The sequence below is a fragment of the Phasianus colchicus genome, chromosome 1, assembly GCF_987193195.1.
Source record: "Phasianus colchicus chromosome 1, bPhaCol1.hap1.1, whole genome shotgun sequence".
NCBI classification, from domain to species: domain Eukaryota; kingdom Metazoa; phylum Chordata; class Aves; order Galliformes; family Phasianidae; genus Phasianus; species Phasianus colchicus.
In genome coordinates, this window is record NC_143436.1 from 176,292,690 (window position 1) to 176,306,781 (window position 14,092).

At 50.1% G+C, this 14,092-nt stretch overlaps 1 protein-coding gene across 1 annotated transcript; it reads left to right on the forward strand.

The window, feature by feature from the left end:
- The first annotated feature begins 452 nt into the window (after nt 1-452).
- On the forward strand, nt 453-8,264 carry HMGB1 (high mobility group box 1). Its single transcript, XM_031615689.2, has 5 exons — nt 453-640; nt 3,002-3,164; nt 3,395-3,540; nt 4,458-4,632; nt 6,670-8,264. The coding sequence occupies exons 2-5, from the start codon at nt 3,015-3,017 to the stop codon at nt 6,844-6,846; spliced, it is 648 nt and encodes a 215-aa protein (XP_031471549.1). The 5' UTR covers nt 453-640; nt 3,002-3,014; the 3' UTR covers nt 6,847-8,264.
- Nucleotides 8,265-14,092: the final 5,828 nt, after the last annotated feature.

A 14,092-nucleotide genomic window follows, 5' to 3' on the forward strand; every position in this document is an offset into this window, starting at 1 on the left:
CCCGCGGCACCCCGCAGCCGCGCCTCGGCGTCCGCCTGCGGGAAGCGGGGCCGCGGAGGGGGCGGCGGCGCCGCGGAGGAGACGCGCGAACGCCCGCGGCGCCGCGTCCCCTCCCGTCCCGCTCCGCGCTCCCCCGGGGGCCGCGCGCGGGGGCTCCCCGGAGCGGCCGGAGGGCGGCCCCGGGAGCGCGGGGCCCGCGGCGGTGGCGTAGCGGACGGGCGGCGGGCCGCGCCGCTCGCGGTCGGCGGTGCTGCGCCGAGCAGCCGCCTCAGAACTCTGCATCCCGCCGCCGCCCGGCTCCCTCCACTCACTTTTATATTTGCGCGCCCTTTCAATCCTCAGTGACGTGTCCCGCGCCGCGCCCAATCGGCGCGGCTCTCTGGTCAGGACAATGGAAGGGCCCGGGCCAATCGGCGCGGCGGCTGGCTTGGCGGCAGCCAATGGGGACGGGGCTGTGTTGAGAGTAATGTTACCAGCGCCGAGAGTGTGAGGAGGCTGCGTATCGATCCCGCTCTCACAGCCATTGCGGTGCATTGGGCTACACAGGGACCCAGGCAGCGCTGGGGCCGGGGCGAGCGGCCGGGCGGGCGTCTCTGGGGCTGGGGGCCGAGCGAGGGGCTGCGTGCCGACTCTGACGCGGGTGAGTAGGCGCCGGGGGCCGCCGGGCCGGCCGGGCGCGCTCGCAGCCGGGCACGCAGCCGGCGCTGCCCGCCTCGCCTCGCCGCCGCCGCCGCCTGGCCGAGGGGCCGCGGGGCAGCGGCGGCCGGGAGCCGGCACACAAAGGCGAGGGGCTGCGCCCGGGGGTCCGTTCCCGGCGGGCGACCCTCGGCCGGGGCGGGGGCCGGAGCGCGGGCGGCGGGGACGCGGGGAGCGGGGCGGGCGGGCGGGCGGGGAGAACGGGCGGGCGGGGGGCGCGGGGCCGGAACGCCGCCGAGGTGAGGGCGGGCGGGCGGGCGGGGGGCGCGGGCTGCGCCGTGCCGAGCCGAGCCGCGCCGTGCCCGCCGTAAGCGGCTTAGGGCGCCGCGCCGGAGCCATCGCCGAGGCGGGCGGGCGGGCGCCGTGCGGGCCGGGCCGCGCCGTGCGGTGCCGCGCTGTGCCGCGCCGTCGGACGGGGCCGGGCCGCGGGGCCGGGAGCCGCTCGCCCCGGAGCCGCCTGGCTGTAACATGGCTGACGGCAGCCGCGAGCGAGAAAACAAGGCGAGCGGCGGCGGAGCAGCGAGGAGCTCGGGCGGGCGGGGGCGCAGTTCGGGGGAACTTTTTTTCGCGGCCGCCGCCGCTCGCACCGCCGCTCGCACCGCGGCCCGGGGGGCTTTAAACTCGGCCGGCTGGCGGCGGGGGTCCTCCGCGGGGCTCTGCCCGCTCCGCCGGGGCTCGGGCGGGCGCTGGAAGCGAGCCGGCCTCTCCCCCCCTCCCCCCAACCCCCCCCCCCCGCACCCACCCGCCTCCCGCCCCCCCTCCCGCCCGCCTTCCCCCGGCTGCAATGGCTGAGCGTGTGCGCCAGGGTACGGGCGCGCTCACACAAAGGGAAGGAAGGGAGGAAGGAGCCATGTTCTGTGCGCGCGGCGGCGGAGCGGCCATTCCGCGCCTCCCTCTCGTCCTCTTCCCTCTCGCCCGGCCCGGCCGCCCCTCGGCGGAGTCCCGCGGCCTCGGCGCCGCGCGGAGGGCCCGGGCGCAGGGCGCGCGTGTCGGGGCCGCGGGGGGCCGCGCGGCGCCGCGCCGCACAAAATGGAAGCGGCCGCGCGGCGCTGACCTCCTCCGCCCGCAGCCCGCGCCATCGCGGCCGCTCCGCACCGCCGCGGCGCAGCGCCTCGCCCCGCGCCCGGGGCCGAGGGCGGCGGGTCGCTCCGTCCCCGGGGGCCGCCCGCAGCGTTTCGCCCCGAGCCGCGCTAAACTTTCCCGGCGCCGCCGTGCCGGCGGGGCTCGCCTTTTTTTTGCGCGCCCGCTCCCGGCCGCGCTCCCGGGTCGCCCCTCGGCCCCCGCCGGGACGCGGCCAAAATGGCGGGAAGGCGCCTTTTAAACGCGGCGCCCGGCCGCGCTGCCTGGCGGCAGGAAGCGCTCCGGTCCCGGAGCCGCCGCTGGGCCGCGGCCCTCTTGTTTACTGAGGGAAACTTCAGACCGGACGCGTTCGGTCACGGAGCGGCGAGCTGCTTCTGTCTGTCCGCCAAACCGATAGGAAGCGCCGCCGCTGCGGCGATGCGGGCGGCCCGCGGTGGGGTGGGCTTTGTTTTCTGTTCGTTTTTTCTTTTTTTTTTTTTTTTTTCCTCTGCGCTGATTCCTGCCTGTGAGCTCTCCGCAGGCCGCGCTGGAGAAGCGCTCCCCGTGCCCGGGGTTTCTCGTGCCCTCAGGCCCTGCTGCCGAGCCGGGCACGAAGAAGCTCCCACTGCTCACTCACTCACTCACGTCCCTGCCTTGGTGACAGCCGTGCTTCATGCCCGTGTTTCTGGGCGCATGCATGGAGCAGCTTCTTGCGGTGCGCTTACAGGACAGCAGTAACATACAGCACGCAGCAATAACGGGTCTCTTGTAAACGAGCCCCCAGGATGACGTGTGTGTCTCATAAATAAGCCCCAAATGTCCGCAGGGCAGAGCGGTGGGAAGGCTCTGTGAAGAAAGAAAGTAGTAACCCAAAGGAGAGGATACTCTCATACTTTTCCCCCTTAAGAATAAGGTGTTCCTCTGAGGCCAGTGGATGGTACCCTATCAGTGCGGTCCCTGTTGCCCTGATGCTAACAATTACTGCAGGCTGCTTGCAAGGGGTGTTTTTGCTTGTCAGAGACTGGAACTGCACGTTGTGTGATTGGCTGTATCTGCCAAGTTACCTCAGACAGCGCTGGTCAAAACCCTCAGTAGATACTCCTGAAGAGAAACTTCTTCCCCTTGTATGATTTCGGAGCGCTGCTCTAACAAGTCTTGTTCAGTACAGTTGTTCTTCATGGCTTACTTCCTGCCTTGGCTTGTAGAAAGGAAAAATTTTAAAGGTGTCTTTCTTGCCTTGCTGCAGAAAATCCTCAAAAATGGGCAAAGGCGATCCTAAGAAGCCGAGAGGTAAAATGTCTTCATACGCCTTCTTTGTGCAAACCTGCCGGGAGGAGCACAAGAAGAAACATCCAGATGCTTCAGTGAACTTCTCAGAGTTCTCAAAAAAATGCTCAGAACGATGGAAGGTAGGAGAAATGCCTTAAAAACAAAGCATTAAGTGGCTGCCCTGCGTGAATTGTTACTCAAAGTTGTCAATTGTTTGTGTAAAAGTTCAGTTTTTAGATATGTAGGAAATACACTTGTGAGGCAAATAACTCTCCATTGTTCCTGCCTTACCTTTAGCTCCCCCAGCTGAAATTTTGGAGCGGACCTGGATGCGCTCTCAAATCTTAGCGTTGTTTTAATTGCCTTACAGACTATGTCTTCTAAGGAGAAAGGGAAGTTTGAAGATATGGCAAAGGCTGACAAGCTTCGTTACGAAAAAGAAATGAAAAACTATGTACCACCTAAGGGGGAAACAAAAAAGAAGTTCAAGGATCCAAATGCACCGAAGAGGCCTCCGTAAGTGGTTTTCTGGTTAGGCTGTGTTGTTCAGGGCTGTCACACTATAAAATGATCATTTCATCCAAGTTTGCGAGTTTCAGAAGTGCAGGATGACTTGGTTTTCCTGGCCAGTGGTGTTAAGATAGGCTGAAAATTTAATAACGATTATTAGGCTTTTGTTTTCAGGTTGGTCCACTTCAAGTTGGAATAATGTCAGCCTCTAAAAGCAGATGCAAAAATGTACAACGCGCAGTTCTGACTGATGTTTCCAACTTGTTTAAAAAGGGATCATTCTGATGTAAAACAGTGGTCAAATGCTTGTAGCCATTCTCACCACCTGTTGGATTGAGCAGGAATTTTAGTTGGCAGTCCACTTAAACCTAGAGCCTTGTGCACAAAACAAGCTAGAGGGATGATCATGCACAAAACCAGCTTGGAGAATTAAAATTTTAGCCAGAACATAGGCTGCTGAGTTCAGATTCACCTGGTACTTGACACCAGTACTTGTAGGAATACACATCTTGTGTGTGTGTCTCAGTTTCTGGCTAATTAATGCTGAAAGGTGCGGAGAAGTCTTTATTGGGGCTGATGCTGTCATCCTGAAATCCTAATTCTCACAACAAATTATTGCTGCTTGCTTGCTCTCCTGTTACCATTCAGTCATTCTCTTAAGGACTTACTCTGCATATGGTATATAAAATTGGCTCCTATGGGGGTCCTGCCAAAAATGAGACCAGATGTGCAGCGTTACTTGGAGACAAGTATGTCTTGAGTTTTCAAGGTAGTTTGTTTAGTTCTAATATCTTCCACTGTAATCAGTCTTTGCTTTGCGTTTAGGTGATGTTCCAAAGTAAATAAGGTCAAAAAACTTTTTGTTACAATAGGTTAAAGTCTAAAATTAAAATACTTTTTTTTTTTTCTGTGTGTGCCTATAGTTCGGCTTTTTTCTTGTTTTGCTCTGAGTTTCGTCCAAAAATCAAAGGAGAACATCCTGGTCTGTCCATTGGGGACGTGGCAAAGAAACTGGGAGAGATGTGGAACAACACCGCAGCAGATGATAAACAGCCTTATGAAAAGAAGGCTGCTAAGCTGAAGGAGAAGTATGAGAAGGTAATGGCATTTATGGAGGTGGTTTGGGGAGGACAAACCTCAATGCAGACACTTTTCCATTCTTGTGTACCCTAATATTTGATGTTGCACATTATCATGTACTAATGACAAATGTCATACTTTTAGAACAGCGTCACTCAAAGGGGCATATAGGACATGATTATCACACGGAATTGGAGTCCTCTGTGTTGAATGTTTTTCATTCATCTGTAACTCAGGGCCATCGATGATGGTTTAATAGATACCATCATGTCTGTATTGTTATTAAAACAATAGGTCACAGCAGCATCTGAGTTAAGATGGTAGTATTAAGTAACATCAGTAAAGAATAAAATGTTTTTTCTTGTGTTAGAGGGGTTATGTATCCCTGACTACTAAAACGATTGAAATACATAGATGCTATTTTTGGTTTATTATTGGGGTGATGTCAGAACACTTGTAAGATACTAGCACTGGATGCGCTTTTTCCTCTACCTACTTTGCATCCACCTCTTTTCTAGTAATTAACAGAGTTAAGAATATATACAAAGCAGTATATCATACAATTTATTGAATTATTCAAGCTAAACCCCATCATCATAATGGGAGCAGCAGTGGCACGTCGCAGGCGCAGAGTAGTGCTCTGTATGTTCTTTGTGAGGCAGATTCCCATCCTAAGGTGAGGAAACCAAGTGGGGAGGGGGTGTGGTGCCAGCATCTGTGCTGATGCTTTGTAGTGGGTCAGCACTCGGCGATAGCTGTCGTATGTCACATAGAGAGTCACAGAGTCACCAAGGTCTCTGCCTGTGTGTGTGCCAAGGCCTCAGGCTGGGCACATCTCCTGCTGGCCAACAAAACCGCTTCAGGATTGTAGCATGGTAGTGAACAAGGTGTCCTCTGTGAGAGCTCATCAGTCACGTGCTGGAGAGGGGTTGGAGGTGTAGAAGGCTTCCTGTGTTGTCCTTCTGATGCAGCTTCAAGCTCTCAGCACGCTGAGTGTTTTTTACATCCAGTGCTGACAGTGCCTAAGGAACTTTATACGTGGCACAATCATCAATCTTTAGTCCTAGATGCCTTTATTTCTGTGGTATTGTCTTCATTTCTTACATTTACAAATGGGTTTTTAAGGTGCACGAATCTCAGTACCTCACTGATTGCCTTTTGCTTCGTGGATATCATCTCTTCTACAGACTTAATGCTAACTTTTAAGGGAGTGTGAGATTAGTGGTGTAACATGGGCAGGGTGGGGAATGTTGGAAGATTTGGACTGTCTGCACAAAGCCGCTCACGTTTCCCTCTGGCTGATGCATTTGAGAGTCCTGTAAATCAGTTCTGTTGTGTTTCTTAGGATTTTGGATTAAAGCTGGGGAGTCTAACTGCTTTTCTGTCTTGGTCTTCCATGTACAGTTTTGACTTCCTATAACAGGAACTGAATTTTGTGCTTTATAAACCGCTGGAATAAATTTATTGCATGCAGAAGGTGGCACTGTCTACCCTTTAATCAAAGTTCCTATACCTTTTATTTTGTAAACTTCAGTCAAGCAGAATTCTGTGTGATTGCTCTTTGCTGAGGCATAACGTTGCAAATAATATGCCGTGTCATCTTAGTGTGTTTTGGGTGGCTAATTATAATTTTGTGCCTCAGGTAAGTACTTTTGTGTGCTTTTCTTTAGCTGACATAGAAGACAGGGTTGGGAAGGGACCTTAAGAGGTCTCCCTACTTCATTTCCTTACGGGGAAATGGGTTCAGCTGTGCCTCTCTCCTCCGAGGCAGCAGCTCTTCCGACCCCTTATTAAAAGCCTGTCAGAGAAGATTCCTCAGCAGCCATTAGCAGTGAGTGGCAGCATGTGAGTACTGTTTCTGTGTTAGAGGTTTCCATTCCCTCATTTTTCTGCTGTTGGGCCTCAGTTCACCTTGTTGTAACTGAAGCCACAGCTCTTGGTCCTGCCCAGTGCAGACGCCCGGGTAGCTCCGGTTTCATGAATGTCATTTGGAAGTTGCTCAGAGCTCTTGAGTGGTTAAACTTTAAGAGATTATTCCTGCTTTTCTCCTCCAAGGATATTGCTGCGTACCGGGCCAAAGGGAAGGTTGATGCAGGCAAAAAAGTAGTTGCCAAGGCTGAGAAGAGCAAGAAGAAGAAGGAAGAGGAGGAAGATGAGGACGAAGACGAAGAGGATGAAGAGGATGAAGAAGAGGAAGAAGAGGAGGAGGAAGATGATGATGATGATGAATAAGTCTCTTTTAGAGCAATTTCTTTCTTGTCTATAAAGCATTTAACCCCCCTGTACACAACTCACTCCTTTTAAAGAAAAAAAAAAATGAAATGTAAGGCTGTGTAAGATTTGTTTTTAAACTGTACAGTGTCTCTTTTTTTGTATAGTTAACACACTACCGAATGTGTCTTTAGATAGCCCTGTCCTTAGTGGTATTTCAATGGCCACTAACCTTGCCTGGTACAGTGTGGGGGTTGTAAATTGGCATGGGAGTTTTAAAGCAGGTTCTTGTTGGTGCACAGCACAAATTAGTTCTATTCGGGGATGTAGTTCATTTCTCATCTTCAGTTGTCTCTGATGCATCATAAAAATAATTGTCGTTCTGTTAATTGAATACCACTCTGTAATTGCAAAAAGGAAAAAGAAAGTTGCAGCTGTTTTGTTGACATTCTGAATGCTTCTAAGTAAATACAATTTTTTTTTTTATTAGTATTGTTGTCCTTTTAATAGGTGCCCTGGAAAATCATACTTTTTCTTTTCTCTCTCTCTCTTTTTTTTTTTTTTTTTTTTTTTTTTTGAGGGGAACTCATCTTTTGCTTTATTGAATGCCCGTTTGGGATCACGTGAATATTACAGTTTTCATCTTTCATATATCCAGCTGATAAACACAGCTTTGATCTACATACCCTGCATATTCATGATAGGGTAAGAAAAGAAATCTATAGGCGTGTGATGAAAGAATATTCTTCCGTAACTGGAAACAAAAGAAACCAATCTCATCAAAGCGATACTCGTTCAGAAGTTTGTGAAGTGTAATATTCTGTTGCATGAATTTACCAGTCTTGGAGAGTTGAGAAGTATAGAGTTCAATTTAACAGAAATGAAATACTTCTGGGGGGAGGGAGCGGATGTTACGTTTTGTCCTGGAAGGACCCATAGGAAGAGTGTGTATGTCCAGCCGGGGTGGAGACATTTACAGGTGTGACCCCGTTACCATGTAACGGAGGTCGGATGTGTAAATCTCTGAGCACTCGTGAGAGGTGAACGTACCTACAGTGTGTAAAGTGAAAAGCATGAAATGACCATATTATTTTTTGGTGACGGGTCTGGCGATGGCCGCGGGCTTTATACCATGAAACTCTCCTGGTAGCAAACGGCCCACGAGAAATGATTTTTCTTTCTAAGATTTCTATAAATGGTACCATTATTATTTGTTAAATCTATGTAAATTCATATTTGTATTCTTGAAATTCTAGTTTTAGCCCTTTAAACAAAGTTGTATATTGTCTCAAATTGAAAATGAGATAAGATGTATTTTTCCTGTTAGGTTTTATACCGCACTCTCGATGTCTGCCCATTTTTAAGTTAAATATAGCTGTATGGAAAAGTACATTTTATTAAATTTTGCATTAAAAAGTGAAATGTTTATGGTATACCAACACCGTCTAATTTGGTCAAATGCAGTTCTCATCCAAAAACCAAAGCCTAAGGGTTGATGGGGTTTTTTTCTTGCATATTTAGTAAAACTTCAAGTGCTGGCAACTGTAACTATTCTCACATATACCTGCTTACCAGTTTGGGGGACAATTTGGCAATTCTGTGGTTACAAAACTATGGTTCTCTTTAAGTGCCAGTGTTTAAAAGGAGCAAAAAAAGAAAAAAAGAAAAAAAAAAAGAAAAAAAAAAGCATTCTTGTAATTTTACACGCTTTTGTGATGGAGTATTGTTTTGTTATACGATTTTGACTTTCAGATTCTTATTTCAATTTGCATTTATGTATAACTTCAGGAGAAATATTGAACATCTGAATCCTGGATGATACTAATAAACTAATAATTGCAGAGGTTTTAATACTTAGTTAAGTGGCTCACTTAATATCCCAAGGGATTTTATTTCTTTGCGTTGGTATTTTCAGATACGTTTATGTCCCAGCTTTCTGTTTCAAACAGAAGGAAGATGCTCTTCAGAAGACTGTGATGCAGAACACCTAGGACAGATGAGCATGGTTTTCTTTTTAATTGGGTACTGCCCTTCTACATGAGCTGATGACATAAAGTTTCAGTGCTGAAGGGCTTTGCGTTTCTCTGGATCGAAGGTGGAAAGTAGATGGCATTCACTGGAACAGGTTGCCCAAGGAGGCTGTGGATGCCCCATCCCTGGAGGCATTCAAGGCCAGGCTGGATGTGGCTCTGGGCAGCCTGGTCTGCTGGTTGCTGACCCTGCATACGGCAAGGGAGTTGAAACTAGATGATCATCGTGGTCCTTTTCAACCCAGGTCATTCTATGATTCTTGTTCTTGGAACAAGTATACATAAGGGGGTCCCTTAGTCTTGTGCCTCGGTTTGCAGTGCTGGACGTTGACAAAAGTTACGTAGAGGAGCCTTAAAAGATGAGTGGCAGTGCTTACCTCACAGCCAGGTGTAGTGCTTGCCTTCATGTCAGGGCTTAGCAGCCAACAACAGGAGGTGTTCCCAGTGCTGCTTTATGAGGAGGAGAACCACCAGCAACCTGCAGGGGCTGAAGGTGGCAGAGAGGGGTGTGATAGTCTTGAGAGAGGCCGAGGTTTTCTCATGAGTGGTTGGTAGGTGCTTGTAAGTCCTTTGAGCTTGCACATGTGAGATTGGATGTTGGTTGTGTCTCCTGGAAAGCTCTACTGAAATAATGGAGCCGTTACATCTAGGGGAAAATCCCATCATTAGGAGGAGGAATTGTCTTAAAATACAGGTTGCTGAGAGCTATCACTGGAGGGCACCTCACTGTTCTTTGCATACGGTGCCCCGTGAGCTCCAACGCGGCAGCATCCTGGTAGTAGAAGCTCAGCCTGATGGTTGGCAATAGTAGGTCAAACTCGACTACTACAAGATTACTTGACCTGAGGTCACTTCATGCTGGCAGTTTCACCCAAATCTGCCTCCAGGTGATCTCCAATGTTGGTGCCTGCGGAGGGATAACGAGTGCTGTTTGCAGCCATTTAAGCAGCGGTTCTCTATGAGGGCACCGGACAGCACTGTCAAAACAAAAAGCATTTTTGAAAAGCTTTAACCTGCAAAGAAACATGCATTGTAAAGGGCAAAAAAAATCCTGTTCCAAACAAGAAATGGGATTGGTTTAGTAAGAACTGGAATATTGATAAGGGGTAGTTCTGAGCTGCAGTCACGAGAGGAGATGCGATCGTAGGCGCTGGCTTTACAGCAGTTACAGTTTTAGACTCGATGTAGGGAAAGTGCTCATCCCTTCTGCAGTGCTGCCAGAGGTCCCAACAGGTCTAGGGAAAACTTGAGCTGGCGAAACAAAATGCCTCTGGGAAGACGGACCACTGGAAGCCTGAACTAAGAGGCAGCGAGTGGCCAAAGGGATTTCTGCAGCGTCGCTGGGGTGATGCTGGCACTGCTGGCTGAGGCTCTGTACGGCGGCTGTCAGCCACGTGCCACACCTGTGCTGCTGGGTGAGGAACAGCTGCTTGGGGCTGCGAGCAGGGATTGAGGAGAGTCGCTGGTCAGACTGCAGCAGCAGCGTGGGGTTCTTCGTATGGCTGATGAGCAAAGCTGAGCAAAACTTCCTTCGTCTTCACTGCCCTGAGGGTTAAACCTGCGAGTTCACTCCTGCCTGCCTTCCCAGCTATGCCCAGAGGAAGATTAAGGGCATAAAGCTGCTGTACTGCGTTGGACTGTAATACGTCATTCAATACCAAATCTGTAACGGAGACATGGCAAAATACAAAGGTGGTATTTAATACAAGAGGTGATTAATTTTCACCGTTTCCAGGGTCTGCCCACAGCAGCCGACCAGCTAAAGGCGTTGAGGTCATAAATGCACTCATCATTTATTGATGGTGGTACCATTCCAAGTTCACCCAAACGCCATTCCTTGGCTATACCCTTTAGCTTGCCATCACGTTGTACTTTAGTAAAGGCCACGCAGCGCATCATTTTGCCTCTGCTTTAAAAGAAAAGTGTGTGGCATTTTGCTTTGGTAGGCTGGGATGGGCATGGCCTTGGCCTCTGAAAGATGGGAAGGGGCGTTTTACAAACGAGTCCAATACAATGCCCGAATGTGGGCATTCATTAATAAACTTCGTGCCCTACAACTGAAACAACACTTTGAGGCAGTATTTTTCATGCAGACTTACTCTATAATGATTTCCCTTTAGATGAACAGCATTGCTTGTTCCACTACAATATAGCTCAGTTTGAGTAAAGCCCGTGCAAAGCCTATCTCCAGGAGGTTTGAATAGTTTTGTAACGCTGTCTCCTATGTTGTGCACATCACGACCTCCTGGCTTTCCTTTGCCAGCACCTCAAACAGAAAATCAAAGGTGGATTTCGGTCCCAGTGGATTTGCTATTATGAATGAAGGTCAGATTGTTCTTATGGCTGCTTTGTGCTGCTGAAAAATACAGCGCAGGTTGTTTTGAGAGCACCTAATTCTGAAATCCATCTTGCTGAAGTGATTGCTGGTAGAGGTGACCTCCGAGAGAGACAAGTCTTCCCTTTTGCAGCTTTACAATGAAATGAAAGCCGTCAGCTGTACGTGAGCTTGGTCTGCCTGGTGGTTACCCCAGAAGATGGAGCCTTGCTTTTGGAGGTGCATCAAATTGTGCAGTGAGACAGCGGAGCAAGGAGATGGCAAGAAAAGGAAACGGGCACTTTTAGTTACACCTTGAAAATTTCTGCTTGCAGCTTTAAAATATATTTGACTTAAATGAGCAACTTTTGGCACAGAGGAAATTCATCCTAATGATTCCAGCAGCCTTTCATCTGTAAGGTGGCAAAAGCTCAAAGAACACGTTTCTGACCTCCCAAAAGTTCTTCAAGAAAAACAGGAAAGACCAAACTCTACAGCTTGAATGTCTGGAAAGGACCCAGCTCCCTGTGTGCCTTACGGCAGCGAGAGGTCACGGCTCCAGCGCTGCTTGGAAGACGCCTTCCAGAAAGTCACGCTTATGAAGTGGACACCGAGGACTGGCGCTGCGATGCTTGGTGAGTGTGTTTGCTATGGAGAGTAAAAATAACACCTAAGAAATGTGTAGGTACACATTACACCCGCCCTGTTGTTCTTGAAATCGAAGCGTTAGAAGGAAACGGGACAGATGCCAACCTGTGCTCCTGGAGAACGGGGCTGGGAGAGGTGAGGGCATCGCCCTGCCGACCCTGGGAGGAGGGCAGCAGAACTCTGCTTCTTTCATGTTGCCTGCAAACTGCTGGGTGCCACAATGGAGCGAGCTTCTGCTTGTGCCCATTCAAGGTGTTTTTCCCCTGGTCATAGCATCGGGCAGCAAGAACCAAAAATGCAAGGGGTGCAGCACGGTGCTGGGCTGCAGATAAGGATCACTGGCTCAGTAAAAAGCAAAAATCGCAGCTCTTTTTTCAGAAAGAAAATGAAATCTAAGATGTATGTGGTGATGATTCCTAGGAGAGATAACTTGTAAAATGTGGGTTAGCAAATGATTGAAAAATGGTGACTCATGTTTTATGATCAAACCTGACTGTAGCAGTGTTTATGTGCATTTCAGTTTCCTGACACGTTTGTAGCAATACCTTTTCATGAGGATGAGCCCACATACAGGCATTATGTTTGAAAAACCAATACAGTAAATGCAGGTGAGGATTCATCAAAGTCTGAGCTCTTTAGAATGGAAGCTTTAAGCACAGATTTGGTGGAAGGGTTTGGTTTTGCTCTATAAACTGCTGATGGCAAAGGGCTGGTGGCTGTCTGCCCCCAAGGTGGGCAAGCAGGGCTGCAGTGTGTGCGCTGTGCAGCCCTCTGGTGAGTTGGACACTGCCTCCAGTTCTGTGCCATCCATGAATTCATGAGGGTGCCCTCTGTCCCGTCATCCAGATCGTTAAAGATGTGAAACAGACTGGACCCAGTAATGACCCTGGGACACTCTGCTTATTGCTGGCCTCCAGCCAGACTGCACCTCTCACCACTACCCTCTGGGCCCAGCCATTCAACTCATTTTTGATCCACCTCACTTTCTGCTCATCCACCCATGCTTCTACAGCTTCTCCATGAGGATCTTACTGGAGGTGGTGTCAAAGACCATACTGAAATCCAGGAAGACAATATTCACTTTTCCTCCCCATCCAGAAGGCCGATGATTTCATTATAGAAGCTTATCAGGTTGGTCAGGCACAACTTCCTCTTGGTGAATCTCCACTGGCTATTCCTGATGTTTTTCTTCTCCTTCATGCCTGGAAATGGTTTCCAGGATGAGCTGCTCCATCACCACCCCAGGGACTGAGGTGAGACTGACCAGCCAGCCACTCTCCATTCTCAAGTCCTCCTTCTTGCCCTTTTTGAAGACAGGAGTGACACTTGCTTTCCTCCAGCCTTCAGGCACATCTCCCAGTTGCCATGGTTGACCAAAGATAATAGAGAACGGCCTCACAATCATTTATGTGTGCGTTTGGTCGGGGCCCATGGACTGGAAGATGTCCATGGAGAAGGTGATCCTTGAATGCTAACCAGCTTTCTTGGGCCTCTCTTCCTTGCAGGGCCTTACCCCACAGGACTACCAAGCTGATACTTGGAGAGGCCACGGTCTGCTCTCCACAAGTTTGGGGCTGTGAGCTGGCATTTATCGCTCCTCCTTGCTCTCAGGATCCCAACCTCCTCCATTTTGTGGTCACAACAGCCAAGATTGCCTCCATCCTCCACATCCCCAATGAGCCCCTTGTTGCCGGTGGCCACAAGGTCCTCTCCTTGTTGGTTCCTTTGTCACTTGGAGGAGGAAGCTCTAAAAATACCCCAGGAACCTCCTGGTTTGCTTATGTCCCATGTGGATTGGTGGCACTGGTCGGCCACCCTCACCCTTGTTCCTTTATCCCCTGCTCCTACTTGTGTGCTGCTGTTTTTCCATCTGAATCATTTATCATGGTCTTGGAGCACAACAGAGCTGTGATTTGCACTGAAGCCGCCAGCCTGCAGGAAACAGAAGGGCTCTAAGAAAAGGGAGGCTCCGGTTACAACTTCCCTCTTATTTACTGCTCCTGGCAGCACAGAAGCAGAACTGCCATGAATGAGATGGAGCCTTAACCACGTGCATCCCTCAGACACAAACACAGAGACTGCGAATCCTGCAGTACCGCTCCATCTCTGCTTATGAATCCTCCCCGAGATGCCTTGGCTTTAAAGAGCACATGCAGCTTTCCTCCTAAAGCCAGCCAGCTGCACTGGTTTTGTCTCCTGTTCCTATTGCACCCACAACATCTCTGGGCCTGTGCCAGTGCCTCACTGCTCTCTGAGTAAAAACCTTATCTAACCT